The sequence below is a fragment of the Chiloscyllium plagiosum genome, unplaced genomic scaffold, assembly GCF_037043375.1.
Source record: "Chiloscyllium plagiosum isolate Xiang-an unplaced genomic scaffold, Cpla_swu_hap1 HiC_scaffold_2, whole genome shotgun sequence".
Classification (NCBI taxonomy): Eukaryota; Metazoa; Chordata; class Chondrichthyes; order Orectolobiformes; family Hemiscylliidae; genus Chiloscyllium; species Chiloscyllium plagiosum.
The window spans coordinates 155,144,630-155,167,467 of NW_028270140.1; the positions used below are offsets into that span (position 1 = coordinate 155,144,630).

General features: G+C 48.8%; 1 protein-coding gene across 1 annotated transcript in view; it reads right to left on the reverse strand.

The window, feature by feature from the left end:
- Window positions 1-8,874, reverse strand: part of c9 (complement C9) — a 73,119-nt gene extending 64,245 nt beyond the window's left edge. The window contains 1 exon segment of the mRNA XM_043703045.2: window positions 8,739-8,874. Coding sequence (XP_043558980.2) covers window positions 8,739-8,812 — 74 coding nt within the window. The 5' untranslated portion in view covers window positions 8,813-8,874.
- Window positions 8,875-22,838: the final 13,964 nt, after the last annotated feature.

Here is a 22,838-nt window from a genome sequence, read left to right on the forward strand (position 1 = left end):
AGTGGGGCTAAGGGGGGCCAATGGGGTTAGGGGTGGTGATTGGGGCTAACTGGTGAGTATGGAGTTGGGGTGGAGAGTGGGGCTAACTAGGGGATATGGGGTTCGGGGTGGAGAGTGGGGCTAACTGGGGATTATGGGGTTAGGGGTGGAGATTGGGGCTAACTGGGGGCTATGCAGTTAGGGATGAAGAGTGGGGTTAACTGGGGGCAAAGGTGTTAGATATGGAGAGTGGGGCTAACTGGGGGATATGGGGTTAGGGGTGGAGAGTGGGGCTAACTGAGGGATATGGGGTTAGGGTGGAGAGTGAGGCTAACTGGGGACTATATGCGTTAGGGGTGGAGAGTGGGGCTAACTGGGGGATATGGGGTTGGGGTGGAGAGTGGGGCTAACTGGGGACTATGGGTTAGGGGTGTAGAGTGAAGCTAATTGGGGGATATGGGGTTGGGGTGGAGAGTGGGGCTAACTGGAGACTATGGGATTAGGGGTGGAGATTGGTGCCAACTGGGGGCTAAGGAGTTAGGTACGGAGAGTGGGGCTAACTGGGGAGTATGGAGTTAGGGGTGGAGAGTGGGGCTAACTGGGGAGTATGGGGTTAGCGGTGGAGAGTGGGGCTAACTGGGGAGTATGGGGTTAGGGGTGGAGAGTGGGGCTAAGTGGGGAGTATGGGGTTAGGTGTGGAGAGTGGGGCTAACTGGGGAGTGTGGGGTTAGGGGTGGAGAGTGGGGCTAACTGGAGAGTATGGGTTTCGGGGTGGAGAGTGGGTCTGACTGGGGAGTATGGGGTTAGGTGTGGAGAATGAGGCTAACTGGGGAGTACGGGGTTAGGGCTGGAGAGTGAGGTTAACTGGGGAGTATGGGGTTAAGGGTGGAGAGTGGGGCTAACCTGGGACTATGATGTTAGGGTGGAGAGTGGGGCTAAGTGGGAACTATGGGGTTAGGGTGGAGAGTGGGGCTAACTGGGGACTATAGGGTATGGGGTGGAGAGTGGGACCAACTGGGTGCTATGGGATTAGGGGTGGAGAGTGGGGCTAACTGGAATCGATGGGTTAGGGGTGGAGAGTGGGGTTAACGGGTGGCGATGGGGTTAGGGGTGGAGAGTGGGGCTAACTGGGGACTATGGGGTTCAGGGTGGAGAGTGGGGCTAACTGGGGGCTATGGGGTTAGGGGTGGAGAGTGGGGCTAACTGAGGAGTATGGGGTTCGGGGTGGAGAGTGGGGCTAACTGGGGACTATATGCGTCATGGGTGGAGAGTAGGGCTAACTGGGGGATATGGGGTTGGGGTGGAGAGTGGGGCTAACTGGGGAGTATGGGGTTCGGGGTGGAGAGTGGGGCTAACTGGAGACTATGGGATTAGGGGTGGAGAGTGGGGCTAACTGGAGACTATGGGATTAGGGGTGGAGATTGGGGCCAACTGGGGGCTAAGGAGTTAGGTATGGAGAGTTGGGCTAACTGGGGGCTATGGGTTTAGGGGTGGCGAGTTGGGCTAACTGGGCGCTATAGGGCTCGGGGTGGCGATTGGGGCTAACTGGGGACTATGGGGTTAGGAGTGGAGAGTGGGCCTAACTGGAGAGTGTGGGGTTAGGGGAGGAGAGTGCGGCTAACTGGGGAGTATGGGGTAAGGGGTGGAGAGTGAGGCTAACTGGGGGCTATGGGGTTAGGGGTGGAGAGTGGGCCTAACTGGGGAGTATGGGGTTAGGGGAGGAGAGTGTGGCTAACTGGAGAGTATGGGGTTAGGGGTGGAGAGTGAGGCTAACTGGGGAGTATGGGGTTAGGGGTGGAGAGTGGGGCTAACTGGGGAGTATGGGGTTAGGGGTGGAGAGTGGGGCTAACTGGGGAGTATGGGGTTAGGTGTGGAGAGTGGGGCTAACTGCGGAGTATGGGGTTAGGGGTGGAGAGTGGGGCTAACTGGGGACTATGGGGTTAGGAGTGGAGAATGGGGCTAACTGGGGAGTATGGGGTTAGGGTGGAGAGTGGGGCTAACTGGGGAGTATGGGGTTAGGGGTGGAGAGTGGGGCTAACTGGGGAGTATGGGGTTTGGTGTGGAGAGTTGGGCTAACTGGGGGATATGGGGTTAGGGGTGGAGAGTGGTGCTAACCCGGGGGAATATGGGGTAGGGATGGAGAGTGGGGCTAACTGGGGATTATGGGGTTAGGGATGGAGAGTGAGCCTAACTGGGGAGTTTGGGGTTAGGGGTGGAGAGTGGGGCTAACTGGGGAGTATGGGGTTAGGGGTGGAGAGTGAGACTAACTGGGCAGTATGGGGTTAGGGGTGGAGAGTGGGGCTAACTGGGGAGTATGGGGTTAGGGGTGGAGAGTGGGGCTAACTGGGGAGTATGGGGTTAACGGTGGAGAGTGGGGCTAACTGGGGAGTATGGGGTTAGGGGTGGAGAGTGGGGCTAAGTGGGGAGTATGGGGTTAGGTGTGGAGAGTGGGGCTAACTGGGGAGTGTGGGGTTAGGGGTGGAGAGTGGGGCTAACTGGAGAGTATGGGTTTCGGGGTGGAGAGTGGGGCTGACTGGGGACTATGGGGTTAGGTGTGGAGAATGAGGCTAACTGGGGAGTACGGGGTTAGGGCTGGAGAGTGAGGTTAACTGGGGAGTATGGGGTTAAGGGTGGAGAGTTGGGCTAACTGGGGGATATGGAGTTCAGGGTGGAGAGTGGGGCTAACCTGGGACTATGATGTTAGGGTGGAGAGTGGGGCTAAGTGGGAACTATGGGTTTAGGGTGGAGAGTGGGGCTAACTGGGGACTATAGGGTATGGGGTGGAGAGTGGGGCCAACTGGGTGCTATGGGATTAGGGGTGGAGAGTGGGGCTAACTGGAATCGATGGGTTAGGGGTGGAGAGTGGGGTTAACGGGTGGCGATGGGGTTAGGGGTGGAGAGTGGGGCTAACTGGGGACTATGGGGTTCAGGGTGGAGAGTGGGGCTAACTGGGGGCTATGGGGTTAGGGGTGGAGAGTGGGGCTAACTGAGGAGTATGGGGTTCGGGGTGGAGAGTGGGGCTAACTGGGGACTATATGCGTCATGGGTGGAGAGTAGGGCTAACTGGGGGATATGGGGTTGGGGTGGAGAGTGGGGCTAACTGGGGAATATGGGGTTCGGGGTGGAGAGTGGGGCTAACTGGAGACTATGGGATTAGGGGTGGAGATTGGGGCCAACTGGGGGCTAAGGAGTTAGGTATGGAGAGTGGGGCTAACTGGGGAGTATGGGGTTAGGGGTGGATAGTGAAGCTAATTGGGGGATATGGGGTTGGGGTGGAGAGTGGGGCTAACTGGGGGCTATGAGGTTCGGGGTGGAGATTGCAGCTAACTGGGGAGTATGGAGTTAGGGGTGGAGAGTGGGCCTAACTGGTGGATATGGGGTTAAGGGTAGAGAGTGGGGCTAACTGGGGACTATGGGGTTAGGGGTGGAGATTGGGGCTAACTGGGAACTTAGGGGTTACGAGTGGAGAATGGGGCTAACTGGGGGATATGGGGTTCGGGGTGGAGAGTGGGGCTAACTGGGACTATAGGGTTATGGGTGGAGATTGGGGCTAACTGGTGAGTATAGGGTGGCGGGTGGAGAGTGGGGCTAACTGGGGGAGTAATGGGTTCAGGGTGGAGAGTGGGGCTAACTGGGGGCTATAGGACTAGGGGTGGAGATTGCATCTAACTGGGGAGTATGTGGTTAGGGGTGGAGAATGGGGCTAACTGGGGACTATAGGCTTAGGGGTGGAGATTGGGGCTAACTGGTGAGTATGGGGTTGCGGGTGGAGAGTGGAGCTCACTGAGGAGTATGGGGTTAGGGATGGAGAGTGGTGCTAACTGGGGAGTACGGGGTTAGGGATGGAGAGTGGTGCTAACTGGGGGGTACGGGGTTAGGGATGGAGAGTGGTGCTAACTGGGGAGTACGGGGTTAGGGATGGAGAGTAAGCCTAAATGGGGGCTATGGGGTTAGGGGTGGAGAGTGGGCCTAACTGGGGAGTATGGGGTTAGGGGTGGAGAGTGGGCCTAACTGGGGAGTATGGGGTTAGGGGTGGCGAGTTGGGCTAACTGGGCGCTATAGGGCTCGGGGTGGAGATTGGGGCTAACTGGGGAGTATGAGGTTAGGAGTGGAGAGTGGGGCTAACTGGGAACTATGGGGTTAGGGGTGGCGTGTTGGGCTAACTGGGCGCTATAGGGCTCGGGGTGGCGATTGGGGCTAACTGGGGAGTATGAGGTTAGGAGTGGAGAGTGGGGCTAACTGGGGACTATGGGGTTAGGGGTGGAGAGTGTGGCTAACTGGGGAGTATGGGGTTAGGGGTGGATAGTGTGGCTAACTGGGGAGTATGGGGTTAGGAGTGGAGAGTGGGACTAACTGGGGAGTATGGGGTTTGGTGTGGAGAGTTGGGCTAACTGGGGGATATGGGGTTAGGGGTGGAGAGTGGTGCTAACCCGGGGGAATATGGGGTTAGGGATGGAGAGTGGTGCTAACTGGGGAATACGGGGTTAGGGATGGAGAGTTGGGCTAACTGGGGGATATGGGGTTAGGGGTGGAGAGGTGCTAACCCCGGGGAATATGGGGTTAGGGATGGAGAGTGTGGCTTACTGGGGAGTATGGGATTAGGGGTGCAGAGTGGGGATAACTGGGGAGTATGGGGTTAGGGGTGGAGAGTGGGGCTAACTGGGGAATATGGGGTTAGGTGTGGAGACTGTGGCTAACTGGGGAGTATGGGGTTAGGGTGGAGAGTGAGGCTAACTGGGGAGTATGGGGTTAGGGGTGGAGAGTGCGGCTAACTGGGGAGTATGGGGTTAGGGGTGGAGAGTGGGGCTAACTGGGGAGTATGGGGTTAGGGGTGGAGAGTGGGGATAACTGGAGAGTATGGGTTTCGGGGTGGAGAGTGGGGCTGACAGGGGAGTATGGGGTTAGGGTTGGAGAGTGGGCTTAACTGGGGAGTATGGGGTTAGGGGTGGAGAGTGGGTCTAACTGGGGAGTATGGGGTTAGGTGTGGAGAGTGGGGCTAACTGGGGAGTACGGGGTTAGGGTTGGAGAGTGGGGCTTAACTGGGGAGTATGGGGTTAGGGGTGGAGAGTGGGGCTAACTGGGGAGTATGGGGTTAGGTGTGGAGAGTGAGGCTAACTGGGGAGTATGGGGTTAGAGTGGAGAGTGAGGCTAACTGGGGAGTATGGGGTTAGGGGTGGAGAGTGCGGCTAACTGGGGAGTATGGGGTTAGGGGTGGAGAGTGGGGCTAACTGGGGAGTATGGGGTTAGGGTGGAGAGTGTGGCTAACTGGGGACTATAGGGTATGGGGTGGAGAATGGGGCCAACTGGAATCGATGGGTTAGGGGTGGAGAGTGGGGATAACTGGAGAGTATGGGTTTCGGGGTGGAGAGTGGGGCTGACTGGGGAGTATGGGGTTAGGTGTGGATAATGGGGCTAACTGGGGAGTACGGGGTTAGGGTTGGAGAGTGGGCTTAACTGGGGAGTATGGGGTTAAGGGTGGAGAGTGGGGCTAACTGGGGGATATGGAGTTCAGGGTGGAGAGTGGGGCTAACCTGGGACTATGATGTTAGGGTGGAGAGTGGGGCTAAGTGGAGACTATGGGGTTAGGGTGGAGAGTGTGGCTAACTGGGGACTATAGGGTATGGGGTGGAGAATGGGGCCAACTGGAATCGATGGGTTAGGGGTGGAGAGTGGGGTTAACGGGAGGCGATGGGGTTAGGGGTGGAGAGTGGGGCTAACTGGGGACTATGGGGTTCAGGGTGGAGATTGGGGCTAACTGGGGGCTATGGGATTAGGGGTGGAGAGTGGGGCTAACTGGGGACTATAGGGTTAGGGGTGGAGAGTGGGCCTAACTGGGGACTATAGGGTATGGGGTGGAGAGTGTGGCTTTCAGGAGCTGGGCTGAATGGCCTCGTCCTGTACTGTAAAAACCTATGTTTCTGTCTAACAGGGTAAGTGTTGAAGTAAACATGAGAATGTGGGGGATATTTATCCGGGGAAGGACAGGAATTTTTTAAAGTAGTGAGGGTATTTAAGGGGGTTAAGGAGAGGGTATGATGCTATTCAATGGCAGAACTGGGTCAGAGGGAACGGGGGTAGTTAAAGGAACTATTTTGCAGCACCTCCTCCAGTGGTCCCCAGCATCACAGAAAGCAGTCTGCAACCAATTCAATTCGCTCCACGTGATCGCAAGAAATTGTTGGAGACACTGGACATTGCAAATGGCTACAGGCCCTGAGAACATTCTGGCAATAGTACTGAAGGCTTGTGCTCCCCAAGCCAAGCTGTTCCAGTCCACTTACAACCCTGGCATCTACCCGACAATGTGGAAAACTGCCCAGGTATGTCCTGTGCATCAAAAGCAGGATAAATCCAACCCAGCCCATTCCCACCCCATCAGCCTACTCTCCATCCTCAGTAACGTGATGGAAGGGGTCAGTAACAGAGCTATCAAGCAGGACCTGCTCAGCAATAACCTGCTCAGTGACACCCAGTTTGGGTTCCCCCAGGGTCACTCAGCTCCTGACCTCATTCCAGCCTTGGGTCAAACATGGACAAAAGAGCTGAATCCCAGAGGGGAGGGGAGAGGAACAGTCCTTGATATCAAGGTTGGATTCAACTGAGGGGCCCTGGCAAAACTGGGATCAATGGGTATCGGGGGCAAACTCTCCGCTGGTTAGAGTCATCCCTGACACAGAGGAAGATGGTTGTGGTTGTTGGAGGTCAGTCATCCCAGCTCCAGGACAGCTCTGCAGGAGTCCCTCAGGATAGTGTCCTAGACCCAACCATCTTCAGCTGCGTCAGCAATGACCCTCCCCTCCATCACAAGGTCAGAAGTGGGGGGATGTTCCCTGATGATTGTACAGTGTTCAGCACCTTTCACAACTCCTCAGGTACTGAAGCAGTCTGTATTCAAATGCAGCCAGAACTGGACAATATCCAGGCTTGGGCTGACAGTTGGCAAGTAGCATTCATGCCAGGCTTATGACCATCCCCAGTAAGAGACAATCCAACCAATAGCCCTTGACATTAGATCATGTTTCTATCATTGAATCCCTTAGAATCAACAAACTGGTGCTTAACATTGACCAGAAACTCAACTGCACTTACCACATAAACACAGCAGCTACGAGAGCAGGTCAGAGGTTAGGAATACTGCAGCGAGTGACTCCCCAAAGCCTGTCCACCATCTACAAGGCACAAGTCAGGAGTGTGGTGGAATACTCCCCACTTCCCCTGGACGGGGGCAGCTCCAACAACACTTAAAAAGCTTGACACCATCCAGGACAAAGCAGCCGCTTGACCAACACCACACCCACAAACATCCCCTCCCTCCCCCACCGACGCTCAGTAGCAGCAGTGTGTACTGTCTACAAGATGCACTGCAGAAATTCACCAAAGATCCTCAGGCAGCACCTTCCAAAACCCACGGCCACTTCCATCTAGAAGGACAAGGGCAGCAGGTACATGGGAACACCACCCCCTGCAAGTTCCCCTCCAAGCCCCTCACCATCCTGACTTGGAAATATATCACCGTTCCTTCAGTGTCGCTGGGTCAGAATCCTGGAATTCCCTCCTCAGGGCATTGTGGGTCACCCTACAGCACATGGACTGCAGCGGGTCAGGAAGGCAGCCCACCCCCACCTTCTCAAGGGGCAACTAGGGACGGGCAATAAATACTGGCCAGTGACTGACATGTATGTTCCACGAATGATTTTAAAAACTGTTGGTGATGGTGTATAAAGGTGGAGAGATTAAGTGGGTGTTTAAATAGGTCAGGGTATTTAGAAGGATGGGAAGTTTTGGGAGCAGCTAGATGTCTGCTTTTGTTTGTGGCCTGGCTGAATCTGGCACAGGTTTGGTGTCAACATAATTAAACCCCTTCAGCACAATCCCGGTACTGAGCTCTGGAAAGCTGATTTGTGATACAGAGTAATGCCAACAAGTGTGGGTTCAATTCCTGTATGGGCTGAGGTTACCGTGATGGGATTTCCTTCTCAACCTCTCCTCTTGCCTGGGGCATGGTGACCCTCAGGTTAAACCCACTGACGGTTGTCTCTCTCTCGAATGGGAGAGTGGTTCTCTGGGACTATAATGAGTCTCCCTTTCATTGCGCTCAAGTATATGTTTATAAATGTCATCATTGTAGGGGTCTCTGGAATCGATTCCACAGTTTTGGAATCAGGAATGAGTGAGGGAGGGGAGTAGGGGGCCACAGGATAGCGATCAGTTGTTGATCGGTACACTGTCCATTCTCAGCATGAGGCCTGTGTCAATCTCTGAGTGAACCTGATTGTCCTCCTGCTATCTCCCAGCCCCGCCTCAAGAGGCAGCATTCTCATCTCGGAGACCTGAGCGCACACACTAGGGGCCAACTTTTCCGATGCAGCATTCCCAATGTAACCTTCCCAGAGGCACTGAGGGAGAGCTGCTCTGTCAGGGATATCGATTTCCAGAGAAACTTTAAACCAAGATCCTGCCTGCCCCTTGATCGTTGGTCAAGGCTCCACAATGAGGGATTTGTTGAGGAATAGCAGTGGAACGCTCCATCATGACCTGGCCAATATTCAATACTCTTACAGGGCTTGACAGCTGGAATGCCAAGTTTCCAAAAAAAACTACATTCAAAAATATTTCATTGGCTTTATGGCACTTCAGGATGCTGTGATGGGTGCTATGCAAATGCAAGTTTGTCTTTCTTTCACTCTGTCTGGTTTAAAATCCGCCAACGCAAGGGGGTTTGAGAATTCTGATACCAGTTGCTACACGCATGCACTTACCTTTCCTTGCTCTCCGAGATAGACAGGAGTGTCACAGAGGAGACCAGGAAAGCGTAGAGGGGAATTCCAGTCATTTTCTCCTAAACTCTGCTGATGTTGGATTGTCACATCTCCAGAGAACTTACAGCAAGAAGATTTAAATAGGACATGTCTATCAATCATTGACAGAACACTCTACTGAGGTCATTAACTCAGTTTTATCCACGCAGTTCACAGAAAAATAAACATCAGCTTCCACCAAGGAGCAGCTCTGTGGACACAGAATCAATCAGCAACTTGGGGATATTTGTGGAGTCCCCTTCTCCAGTGAGTTATAGAATCATAGAGATGTAGAGCACAGAAGCAGACCCTTCAGTCCAACTCATCCATGCCGACCAGATATCCTAACCCAATCTAGTCCCACCTGCCAGTACCCGGCCCATATCCCTCCAAACCCTTCCTATTCATATACCCATCCAGGTGCCTTTTAAATGTTGTAATTATACCAGCTTCCACCACTTCCTCACCTCTTAGGTCTCTTTTATAACTTTCTCCTCCCACCCTAAACCTTTGCCCTCTAGTTCTGGACTCTCCGACCCCAGTGAAAAGACTTTGTCTATTTACCCTATCCATGCCCCTCATGATTTTATAAATCTCTATTAAGGTCACCCCTCAGCCTCTGACACTCCAGGGTAAACAGCCCCAGCCTGTTCAGCCTCTCCCTATAGCTCAAATCCTCCAACCCTGGCAACATCCTTGTAAATCTTTCCTGAACCCTTTCAAGTTTCACAACATCTTTCCGGTAGGAAGGAGACCAGAATCGCATGCAATATTCCAATAGTGGCCTAACCAACGTTGTGTCATTGTCCACCACCATTCACAGGTGGATGTGGCAGGACTGCGGAGCTTAGATCTGACCCATTGCTTGTGGGATCACTTAGCTCTGTGTACCAAATAGTGGAGGAAGCACACAAGTGATTCAATGGTTTCCAACAGTGGGACAGTTACTAACCAGGGGGGGACATATTAGCAAAGAATTAGAAAAGTGAGGAGGAAGTGAATGTATTATTTAATCATGGAGTCATGAGAGTCTAAGATGCAATGTCTGAAAGTGTAAGTTGCTATGATACAGAGACAAGACAGCAGAGCCAAAGCAACCTCTCTACATCTGTATTTGCTAACATGGCAAAATTCAAACATTCGTGAACTTCAAAATTGACTTCAATGGTTCCTGACCAGACCTTTTGACTAATTAGTACCAGATTTTGTGAACAATAGATACCAGACTGCAGGTTTATAGTTTAAACAAAAGATTTAACAATTTATGAATAATGCAGAACTTTTGCAGAGCAAAGTGAAATCACATGCTAATCTAATTAATGTCTGATTTAAACCCCAATCTTTGACTCCGGCACCGCTCTCCACTCTCACACAGCCAGACAGACAAATAGACAAAAGGGAAGGATAAATCCAAAGGAAAAACATCAGTGAGCTGTAACTTGATAGTTCACTGAAGCAGTCATCACAATCTGTAATCTCACAGGCATGTGGGATTGTATTTTACCTGGTTCCTGAAGCCACCAATGAATACAGATAGCTTCTAGTAAACTCTCAGGAATATTCATTTAATTCTTACAACTGACAGTCTATTCTTTGAATTGATAATAAGTCAACAAGCGGGGAGCAATCAAACCTCCACCCTGTAGCTTTGGTAGCCAAAATCCTTCTGACCTAAACACAGATCAAAAACCAGATCAAACTCTAATCTAAGGGGCAACAGAGAGGGTGGTGTGTGCCTGGACTGAGCTGCCAGAAGAAATGGTGGAGGCTGGTACAATTACAGCATTTAAAAGGCATCTGGATGGGTATATGAATAGGAAGGGTTCAGAGGGCTATGGGTCAAGTGCTGGTAAATGGAACTAGATTCATTTAGGATATCTGGTTGGCATGGACGAGTTGTCCTGAAGGGTCTGTTTCTGTGCTGTACATCTCTATGACGCTGTGACCGCATGATTCTCTTTGTTAGACTGGCTGTCTCATTAGGAGGCCCCAGTTAACTTTCAGCAATTGCCCTTTCTCGAGTTGAAATGTCTACAGAGTACTTTTTAAACAAGAATCAACCTGCAATTAACTTTCAGGCCTGGCCTCATAAGAAATATCAATTTGTTTGTTCTCTTTTCTTTAAAAAAATACAAACTGCTATGAAGAGAGGTTGTGTAGATTAGGATTATTTTCTTTAGAAAGTTGGAGACTGAGGGGGGGGACCTGATTGAGGTCTACAAAATCGTGAGAGGTATAGACATGGTGTATAGCGAGAAACTTTTGCCCAAAGTGGGGGACTCAATTACTAGGGGGTCACCAGTTCAGAGTGGGAGGGGAAACGTACAAAGATCTTTACGCAGAGGGTGGTGGATGCCTGGAACACATTGTCAGCGGAAGTGGTAGAGGTGGGCATGATAGTGTCATTTAAGATCTAGACAGATGCAAGAATGGGCAGGGAGCAGAGGGATTCACATCCTTAGAAAATAGGCAACAGGTTTAGGTAGAGGATCTGGATGGGTACAGGCTTGGAGGGCTGAAGGGCCTGTTTCTGTGCTGTAATGATCTTTGTTCTTCGCTATTCACAGCTCAAAGGTCACCTTCGTGTCTTAGCACACGACTCACGGCTGTGAACCAAACATAATGACAAACTAATAAAGAAAAGGTCAGTGAAGGTTCTATCAAGGGAAAGTAGGTTGTTATGAATACATAGGGCAGCACGCTGGAAACTGAGCCCACTGCGCCCAGAATTGTCACAAAGCTAAAGATTTTTAAAAGCACACAAAATTCCCAATTTCCCTGCTTTCAAGACCCACTTTGATAGAAAGCATGGATCATGCAACAAGATTCTGGATTTATTACTAGTGATTAGATTCTAGCCATAGGTCAAGTTATAAATCATTATTTCACAGTATTAATGAAATCACTAATCCCCTTATAACACCCACCTTACATCTCCCAAATACACATACACAGGCAGAAATGGACAGAGTAAAATAACTTGTAGATGAGGGGGAACAAACTGGAAAGACAGTTCATTTGGCATTGTTCCCAGGTTCTGTTGTCGAGATGATCTTTAAGGCTCTTCTGTTGGCCAGTACTTCACTTCAGTTATCTTTCTCTAGATGCTTGCAGTGCTTGGTATGAGACCCAAGGTGGCTGGTTCACTCACAAAAAGAGTCTCTGGTTTGTCAGTTATAAGTCACAGCTTACAAAAATGTTTGCAGGAAAAATAAAATGGCTTTCTTCAGGCTTACACTAACCCTGATCTAGAGAAGAACTGAACACTTCTCTCTCTATCTTGTTTCCAACTCCAAGCTTTTCAGTAACTGGAGAAACAATCACGATTGTTGGCAGGCAAAAAGCTTTTGTTATTGATAACTGAACACTAGTCCATAGACCAGGCACACGTCTGTAGACCAGTCATTTGTCTGTAGACTAGTCAGCTACTTGCTGCCAACAAATGCTGCATCTATCCACCCCCTTGGCTCCACATCACTTGAAGCTCAAACAGCAATGTTCAAATGGTGTTTTACACAATGCCTTCTGCAATGGGAAGGACGCTACTGGCTTTTAAAACATATTTTTCATTAACAAAACAAAATTAAAATACATAGCCCTCACAAGGTGTAATAACTATCAGGAAAAAAAGTCAGATAAACACTTGTGGGGACAGAGTATTGTGGGGACAGAGCTGGGTTCCATCTCATGTTGGAAGAGTTTCACCAAAGAATGGTTTTGTCAAGTGTTTTTTTAAAAAAAACATTTTATGAATCAAATCAGCACTGACATCACTTCCAGGAAGTGGACATAGGATGCCATGTGCCTCAGGGAATATGGAAGATAATCCTTCCCTTGGCTTTTATCACCTTTTCGAAGATGAATGATTATAGTGCAATGTAGAACTCCACGTTTCCCGAGGTCATATGCCATCTACCAAGTTTTTGCCTTCTTATTTAATGTGTCTCTGCAGACTCTATCATTCTCACCAGGTCCCTTCCCATCTATCTTTGTGTCATCCACACACTTGGCTACAGTACATCCACTTTCCTCATCCCAGTCATTAATATTTATTGTAAATCATTGTGGCCCCAGCACTGAGCCCTGCGGCTCTCCCCTAGTTACAGACTGCCATTCTGAAAATGCCCCCCTTATCCCAACCCTCTGTTTTCTATCAGTTAGCCAATCCTCTATCCATGTTAATGTACTGCCCCCAACACCATGGGCTCTTATTAAGTTGCCTAATGTGTGGCACCTTATTGAACACCTTCTGAAAATCTCAAATCTATTACACCCACTGCTCCCCCTTCATCTATCCTACTTGTTACCTCCTGAAAGAATTCTAGTAAATGTGTCAGGTGTGATTTCCCCTTTGTGAACCCACACTGACCCTGCTTGATCAGACTCTGTATGTCTCAATGCTCTCCTGTTACATTCTTTATAACAGACTCAAACATTTTCCCAACGTCAGACATTACGTTCACTGGCCTCCAGTTACCTGTTCTTTTTAAAATAGTAGGTGTTACATTGACAATTTGTTTTTCAAAATCTAAGGCTTCCTGGAAGATGACTGCCACTTTCTGTGCAGCTATTTCCTTTAATATCTGAGCATACAGCACATCAGGTCCAGGGGATTTTAGTCCCATTATTTTCCTGAGCACTTTTTTCTTTAATGATAGTTATTGTATTTATTTACTCTCCTACGTTTACCCCTTGAATATGTATTTTTGATGCTATTATGTTTTCTTTTTGTTTATTCATAGGACATGAGCATCGTTGGCTGACCAGCAATTATTACTTTTTCCCAACTGCCCTTGAACTAAATAGCTCACTAAGGTCATTTCTGAGGTCAGTTAGGAGCCACATTGCTGTGGGTCTGGAGTCACATGTAAGACAGACCAGGTAAGGATGGCAGTTTCCTTCCCTTATAGAGCATTAGTGAACCAGATGGGTTTTCCCAACAATTGGCAATAATTTCACACTCATCAGGGGATACTTAATTCCAAATTTTGCTTGGTTAAGTTCAAATTCCACCATCTGCCGTGGATTTGAAGTCCAGCTCCTCAGGACATTAGCTGAGTTTCTGTTTTCATTGTCTGGTGATAATACCACGAGGCCATTGCCTCCCCTCTCACTGTGCAGACTGATGTAAAGTATTTCTTCAGCTCCTCTGCCATTTTCTGGGTCCCCATTGTTATTTCCCCAGGCCTCAGTCTCTAAGAGATTTGTGTCAACTTTGGTTTCTCTCTTCCTTTGTAATTACTTCAAAGAAACTTTTCTTGTTGTCACAAAGCTGTTCCTTTTCTCAAGGAGACTATGTCCTTGGTTTTCTTCAGAGGGGTAATAAACTACTCTCAGTGCCGATTAGACTGGTTTGGTACAGAGATTAAAAGGTATTGAGGGGCCTTTTTGTTTATATGTAAACAGATGAGACTTCAGGCCAAAGTGGTCATGTTGTGGAAGTGACCTGTATCTTAAAAGCGGTGTGGTCAGCTCTCAAGCTGAATGGTTTAGTTCAGTCCAGAACTAGTTGAGAGTTCAACAGTGAGCTTCTCTCTTTCTCTCTCTACATCCTGTAAACATCTGCTCCATTCATTAATACTGGTTTCTAAGGGGGGGGGTTGCTGATTGAGATTTTGTGTGTACCTGGAACAGCATAATTAAGTCTAGTTTGGATAGACTGAGTTCTGTAGGGGTTCTATGTTCTGTTCTTTGTGTTTCATTGTGTAACTTGGTGAATAAATGTTTGTCTGTTTTTAACCTGGTAGTCAACCTCGGTAATTTACTCCGGGTAATTTTCACTGTCCACTTACCAACACAAATTGCAAAGTTATGGTCAGGGCTGCCCGCTTAAGAATGTTTTGAGCGCTCTGGCCTAGTCCATCACATTGTTTGCCTTGATACTACTTGCAAGTTTCATTTTCTCCTTCTATTATTTTGTCATCTTTGCTGAGTTTAAAATCTTTCTCAAGCCCCTGGCCTACTCCTAACCTTTTTTTTTCTGTGTACTACAATTCTGCTGCTGCTGATGGCCCACAGTGCCTCATGGATGCCCAGTCTTCAGTTGCTAAACCTGTTCGAAGTCTGTCCCATTTAGCACGGTGATAGTGCCACACATGATGGAGGGTATTCTCAATGTGAAGGCAGAATTTCATCTCCACAAGGACTGTGCGGTTGTCACTCTTACTGAAACTGTTACAGACTGATACATCTGTAGCCAGCAGATTAGTAAGGATGAGGTAAGGTATGTATTTTCCCATTTGTTGGTTCCCTCACCACTTGCTGCAGACCCAGTCTAGCAACCATGTCCTTTAGGACCTGACCAGCTCAATCAGTAGTGCTGCTGCCGAGCCCCTCTTGGTAATGGGCAGTGGTGCCTGCTTGCTGCACCAAAAGTTCAATGTTTCATTTTTGTGGGCGGCGCGGTGGCTCAGTGGTTAGCACTGCTGCCTCACAGCACCAGGGTCCCAGGTTCGATTCCAGCCTTGGGTGACTGTCTGTGTGGAGTTTGCACGTTCTCTAATCTAAAAATCTCCCACCCAGATACATTAGATTTGGCCCAACCAGTCCACACCGACCCTCCGAAGAGTAACTGACCCGGACCCATTTCCCTCTGACTAAAGCACCAAACACTATGGGCAATTTAGCATGGCCAATTCACCTGCACATCTTTGGACTGTGGGAGGAAACCGGAGGAAACCCACGCAGACACCGGGAGAATGTGCAAACTCCTCACAGACAGTCACCCGAGGCTGGAATCGACCCTGGTATCGACCCTGGTGCTGTGAGGCAGCAGTGCTAACCACTGAACCACTATGTCGTGCCATGTCCTTCCCACCCTCAGTGCTTCCTCCAAGTATTGTTCAACAGGGAGGACATTGATTCATCAACTGAGGGAGGACGGTATGTGGTAATCAGCAGGATGGTTCCTTGCCCATACTTAACCTGAGGACATGAGACTTCACGGGGTCCGAAGTCAATGTTGAGGCTTCTCAGGGTAACTCCCTCCTGACTGTGTGCCACCCCCTCTCTGCTGGGTCTGTCCTGCCGGTGGGATGGGACATACCCAGGGACGGTGATGGTGGTGTCTGAGACATTGCCTGTAAGGTATGATTCTGTAAGAATGACTACGCTTGGTTTTTGTTTGACTAGTCAGCACTGTACGGCACGTAAACAGAACCTTTGGTCCAACTTGTCCATATTTACTAGATATCCTAACCTAACCTAGTCCCATTTGCCAACACTTGGTCAATATCTCTCTGAACGCTTCCTATCCATGTCCCCAACCAGATGCCTTTTAAATGTTGCAACTACACCAGCCTCCACCACATCCTCTGCAGCTCATTCCATACACGTACCACTCTGTGTGGAAAAAGTTGCCCCTTAGGTGTCTTTTAAGTTTTTCATCTCACCCTAAACCAATACCCTCTAGTTCTGGACACCCCTACCCAGGGGAAAGTACATTGCCTATCTACCCTTTGCCACTCATGATTTTATAAACCTCTAGAAAGTCAGCCCTCAGCCTCCAATGCTCCAAGGAAAACAGCCCTAACCTATTCAGCCTCTCCCTCTAACTCAACACCTTTGTAAGTCTTTTATGAACCTCTCTTGTACAGCAGGGAGACCAAAATTGAATATAGTGACAGCTCTCCCAATCTTGGCACTGGCCCCCAGGTGTTAGTGAGGGGAACTTTGCAGGGGCGATAGGACTGTTTCTGCTGTCGTCTTTTTCCAGTGCCTTGGTCTATATCAGATGGTCTGTTTGGTTTCATTTTGTTGTGGAGACTTCATAGCAATTGATCTAATTAAGTGACTTGACAGACCATTTCAGAGGGCAGTTGAAAGTCAATCACATCTGTTGGTCTATAGTCACATGTAGGCCAGATCAGGTAAGGATGACAGATTTCGCTCCCGAAAGGACATCATTGTAAAAAAACCATTAAGTCGATTAATTAACAATTTTATGACCAGACTTTAATTCAGGATATTTTGTTTTCAATTAAAATCCACCATGTAATTGCCCAAAGCATCAATTGGTCTCAGTGACAACAGCATTGTACTCACCTCCCAAAAAGCAGGTGGTTTCCGGGAAGATCAGAATTTAACAGATTAAATATTGGATTGGGAAAACTTGATTTGTTCAAGCATTGCCTGCAATGTTTACCTTTTGTACGAGTCAATACAGCCTCAATATTTAACAAATCTGACCTTTGAGGAGTTCAGGTCCGGAGTCTACACAGAAGAGCTGAATGAGCAGAGTGAGGGGAAACTGAGACAGTGTGGCTACACCACACAGTAACATCAGAAAGCACATTGATATCAAGCTCGAGATGTCATGTTGGTGCGTGAACGTTTTCTTTAGTGTTAGAGGAGGAACCAGCAAGCTGTTTTTATTTTGGAGATCCTACTGTCAAATCACTCAATTAACTAAAACCCAAGCTCAATCACTTTTTAACCAATCTGTTCACTGGAGCTGCTGGCCTCCTGGCTCAGAAATATGGACATTATCCTGAGACAAGAACTCAGAAAGGGAGTTTTTTTTTGTGAAAGCGAACACCAAATCACCCATTAAACCAGTAAAACAAGTAACAACAAATCCAGCCCGCCAGGAGCTGTGCAATAACAACACAAGGCAGGGAGTTACATCAAAATTGTGTTGAAGGAAAGAGATAATGAACGTCAGTCCCAGTGGTGGTCGCCGGTCTCTCAATCCTTCAAGGAGACCACCTGTTCCCTCTCCAAGGGCACCCTGGTGTGTGTGTGTGTGTGTGTGTGTGTGTGTGTGTGTGTGTGTGAGTGTGAGTGAGCAAGTGAGCGGGAGAGAGACACAGATGGGAACCATGAGCCACCCACCTTCACATCCCAATACCTGGACCTCTCCATGGCCCTTTCACCAGGCCCTGCTTCTCTAACCCACTTAGCTGTCCACCTTGTACAGGGTGTGCCCAAAGATCTGGAGCATGGGGCTAAAGCACAGACAAAAGAACAACAGGCAGTCTCTTTGACCCAACAACAACAGCTACAGCCACCTCCAACTGACACATCCATAGTTCATCCATTCCACAGCCCCACAAGAAACACAGTCAGACTGGGACTTGAACCACCATTGTCTCTCAGGGCTGTTCTGTCCAAGAGCCTAACCATCCCATTCAAGAACTGTAGACTAACACGGTGCGAGTCATGCACTGGAACACCAAAATCTCTCCGCACATCAGAATTCTGCAGTTGTTCTCCATTTAAATAGTGCCTTTTCATTTTCCTGTCAACGTGAACAGCTTTACATTTATCTCACATTATACTTCACCTGCCAGATTTCTGTCCGTTCACTCAACTGATCTACAAACCAAATCAATGTGCAACCCCCTTTCCTTCACAACCTCTCATCCCATCTCACCTAACTTGATGACATCTGCAAAACCCAGCGACCATGTTTAGGGAATAGAACCAATACTGACACCTAGGGCTGAATGACCTCCAGCAGATGACCATCCTGAGATTCTGAAAGTATCTTGGAGTGAAACTGACTAGCAGGAGATTACTGCATGGCTTGTCCTTTTAACAGGATGATCCAGGGAGAGCTTTCCCAAAGACCAAGGAGACTAGCACCAGGGTCACAATCTAATGATATTAGATTAGATTACTTACAGTGTGGAAACAGGCCCTTCGGCCCAACAAGTCAACACCGACCCGCCGAAGCGCAACCGACCCATACATTTACCCCTCGCCTAACACTACGGGCAATTTAGCATGGCCAATTCACCTGACCTGCACAGCTTTGGACTGTGGGAGGAAACCGGAGCACCCGGAGGAAACCCACGCAGACACAGGGAGAATGTGCAAACTCCACACAGTCAGTCACCTGAGGCGGGAATTGAACCCGGGTCTCTGGCGCTGTGAGGCAGCAGTGCTAACCACTGGGTTAGGCTGCATCTGACTGAGATGAGGAGAAATTTCTTCACCTAGAGAGTGGTGAGGCTGTGGAGTTTCCATCAAAAAGTTGAGGTCAAAACATTGAAAGATTAAATTGGATGCAGCACTTGGGGCTAAAGCGTTCAAAGGATTATGGGGAACAGCAGGACTAGGTTAGAGTCAGATGAGCAGGTCACTCAGCCATTGTGTGGTATCAGGTGTACATGTAAAAGGGGTTGGCTAAAGGAGCCTTATTGAATTTCAGTAAGGCATCTTGCAGATGGCACACACTGCTGCTACTGAACATTGGAGGAGAGGACAGATGCAGTGCACATCAAGTGGGCTGAATCATGTCAAGAGTCTTGTGTGTTGTTGGAGCAGCACCTATCCAGGTAAGTGGGGAGTATTCCATCACACTCTAGACTTGTGTCCTGGAGATGATAGGCAGGTTTTAGGGAGGCAGGCGGAGTTACTTGCTGCAGTATTCCTAACCTGATTTGCTTTTATAGCCCCTGTGTGGAGCAAGTCCAGTCGAGTTTCTGGTCAATGATGTTGTATGTTTTTCCAGTTAAAGAATAGTAGTGAACTGAAAGTCATAGCCCATTATGGCCCATCATCAGGGTTGCAATTCTATTGTATCTGTAACCTGAAACTGTTCAAAGGCACAGGTTTCTAATAGGGCTCATACTTTGGTTAAAAGCCTTTTGGAAGCCCTTTCAGCCTGATCTGCAAATAACTGGCAGTTCATTGCCAAGTCTTCAATCCTGCATCCTTTTGATCTCTTCAGTTTATCTTAATTCTTCCTTCCAAAGGGAGAGCAAGGTGTATAGACAAAGCAAGCCTACTCAAACAGCCAACAGTACATCCCTCACTTCCACCATGATCCAATCAAACAGGCAGCCTCCACCCTCCAGCAGAAGTCCAACTCTGCCCCTCTTTGATAAAGCTTCCCCATTCTAATCACATGGGCCTTTAATTCCAAGATGCCAGGCTTGCTTTGGCAGGGATAGAATTTGGTCTTTCCATTCCCTCCCCATTAACCCCTAGACACAGATGCCCAGTGTATTCGGCTTCACCCATTAGCCAACACTACCTCACAACCAGGCCCTGAACAGGTGCTTGCTATCTGTTCCAACATGAAAGCTGTAACTGCATGGCAGGGGGGGTTAACTTGTACCACCAACCACAGGGTCCTGGTCAGTCAGAGCTGCCACCTTATAGAATTCTGTTCTTGTGGTTAAAAAGAGTCAAGTATGATGTGGGAGAGTGAGTTAGCTGGCACCTTACTCACTCAGCCCCCTCAATTACACTCAGCCAGTTTGAAACCAGATATTGAATGGAGTGATGTTGATGTAGGTATGGCCTATGCTTTACATAGACCGTTGTAGCACCCCCCAAAAGAGTCAATCAATTCAGGTTTAACCTTACTCTACACTTGGCCCTCACCAATCCTTTACCAATAATGGGAGGCGGGGACTGGAGAGCAGAATCGAGGAGTGCAGTGTTGGAAAAAAACACAGCCAGTCAGGCAACATCCAAGGAGAATAGTTGATTCCTCTGCAATCAGGAATGAGGCAGTGAGCCAAGGGGGCTGAGAGGTAAATGGGAGGCAGTGGGGGAGGTAGCTGGGAATAAGTCAGAAGGTGGAGCAGATAGGTGGAAGGAAGATTGACAATTAGGACAGGTCATGGAGGGTGCTATTGATTGGGAAGGTTAGTGCTGGAAGAGTGCAGCAAGTCCACTATCACCGGAGAAGCAGGAGATGCAACATTTTGGACACAAGTCCTTTGGTCAGGAATTCCTGAAGAGCTTATGCCCAAAATGTTGATTCTCCTGCTCCTCAAATGCTGCCTGACCTATGCTTTTCTAGCACCACAACTGATCTCCAGCATCAACGGTCCTCACTGGGAAGGTTGGATCTGGTATAAGTGCAGGGAGGAGAAATGAAGAAACATCTGAAATCCACATTGATGCCATGTGGTTAAAGGGCTCCAAGGCAGATGTGTTCTCCTGCAAGTGTCAGTGGGTCAGGGTTTGGCAGAGGTGGCAGCCTAGGACTGGCATGCCCTTGGGGTAGGGAGGGGGAAGTTGAAGTGTTCAGCCACAGGGCAATGGCATTTGTTTGTTATGGGTGGCCCAGAGATGTTCTGAAAAGATCTGCCAGCTGGTGCCATCTCCACTGTAGAGGAGACCACATCAGGTGCAATGGATACAGTAGGTGGCAATGACTGAATCTATAATAGCAGTATGAAGGCTGTGGTTAGCTGTTGCCTCAGCACCAGAGACCTAGGCTAGATTCCAGCCTCAGGCAACTGAACTGCTCTACACATTTGTCTGTGGGAGGAGTCTATTTAACCTGGCTTCCTCCCAGTCCAGAGATGTGCTGGTTTGGGATGCAGAAGGGCTGGATCAGACATACGAGATTGTGTCAGATGCACATGGAAAACAGACCCTTCAGTCCAGCTCATTCTTGATGAGACGCCTCAACCTAATCTAGCCTCATTTACCAACACCCAGCCCATATCCCTCAACCCTTTGTATTCATATACCCATCCAGAGCTGCCTTTTAAAGGCTATAATTATATTAGCCACCATCACTTCCTTTGTCAGCTCACTCTGTACAGAAAGCAGTGCCTTCGATCCTTTTAAATCTTTCCCATTAACCCTGCTCAACCAAAGCCATTCACAGGAGTTGGCTGGACAGCCAGCCAGTTTAGCTCCTTTAAGAGGATGGCTTCCACAGTCAAATGGTTTCCCTTCTCCCTCATCCCCTTACCCTAAAAAGGTATGCCCTTTAGTTCTGGACTCCCCACGCCAGGGAAAGACTCATTTACCCTATCCATGCCCCTCCTGATTTTGTAAATCTCTATAAGGTCACCTCCCAAGCCTCCACTGCTCTAGGGAGGCCAGCCCCAGCCTATTCAATCTCTCCCTATAGCTCAAATCCTCCAACCCTGGCAACATCCTTGCAAGGAGAAAGTGAGGGCTGCAGATGCTGGAGATCAGAGCTGAAAGTGTAATGCTGGAAAAAGTGCAGGTGGTCAGGCAGCATTCAAGGAACAGGAGAATTGATGTTTTGGGCATAAGCCCTTCAGGAATGAGGGCTTATGCCAGAAATGTCGATTCTCCTGTTCCTTGGATGCTGCCTGACCTGCTGTGCTTTTCCAGCAACACATTTTCAACATCCTTGCAAGCCTTTTCTGAACCCTTTCAGGTTTCACAACATCTTTCCAATAAGATGAGAAATTACATGCAGTTTTCCAGAAGTTCCAGATGTGCCTCAAGACATCCAGCACCACCACCTCTAATATAGTCCAAGCTGATACTATTGCCCCATATTAAACCAATTTCCCAGTTCCTGCAGTTCCACACAGGCTGCTTTATTTATCTTAGAGGGGGGTACTATTCTCTGGTTACCCTTCTGGATTTAATACTTTTGATTCTCCTTAATCCTATACATTAAAGCAGGACCTTTTGCCCCCACACTTCATCTACTCATCCAACATTACCTACACTTAACAGCCTTTCCTGTCACTAAAGCATCTCTGGACTCATTTATCAAATGAGGGCTTTTCATATTCCAGCCATCCCTTTACCTGTAAAGGGATGCCCCCAATCTGAGTTCTTGCCTAATACGGTCAGAACCTAAGTTGCCTTTCAACTTTGGAAAAACATCACTTAATAGAATTATGGTCACTGGCTCTAGAGTGCTCCCCCACTGACCTGTCACCTGCCCTGCCTTACCCCAAGAGTAAGTGGGAGTGGATGTGGCTAGGATGCTTGGAGTGGGTACAGAACTGCAGGCGAAGTGGCCTGCTTCCACATGAGCAGTGTGAATTCTCTCCTCATTTGAGCTAGAGATTGTGGCTGTAAAGCTTCCCAGTCAGTTGTACTGATGACAGCCTCATACACAGTTAAGGACCCAATGCTGCCATTTTGGCAGGTGGTTAGTTTGGATTGGTGTACTTACATGGTCTTGTGCAGATAACCGCTTCCAGGCTGGCCAGTGTATTTGCCAGACTCCAATCCACTGGATCAGAATCTCCAATCCTAAGCTTCAATCTCACTACCCTGAGAATAAACTAACCAGGTTTAGCATTTGCTTTGTACTCACTGATCTTCAAAGAATTGCCCAGTTCTTAGAAGTTTCCTGTTCCTTTGTGCCCCTGGTCT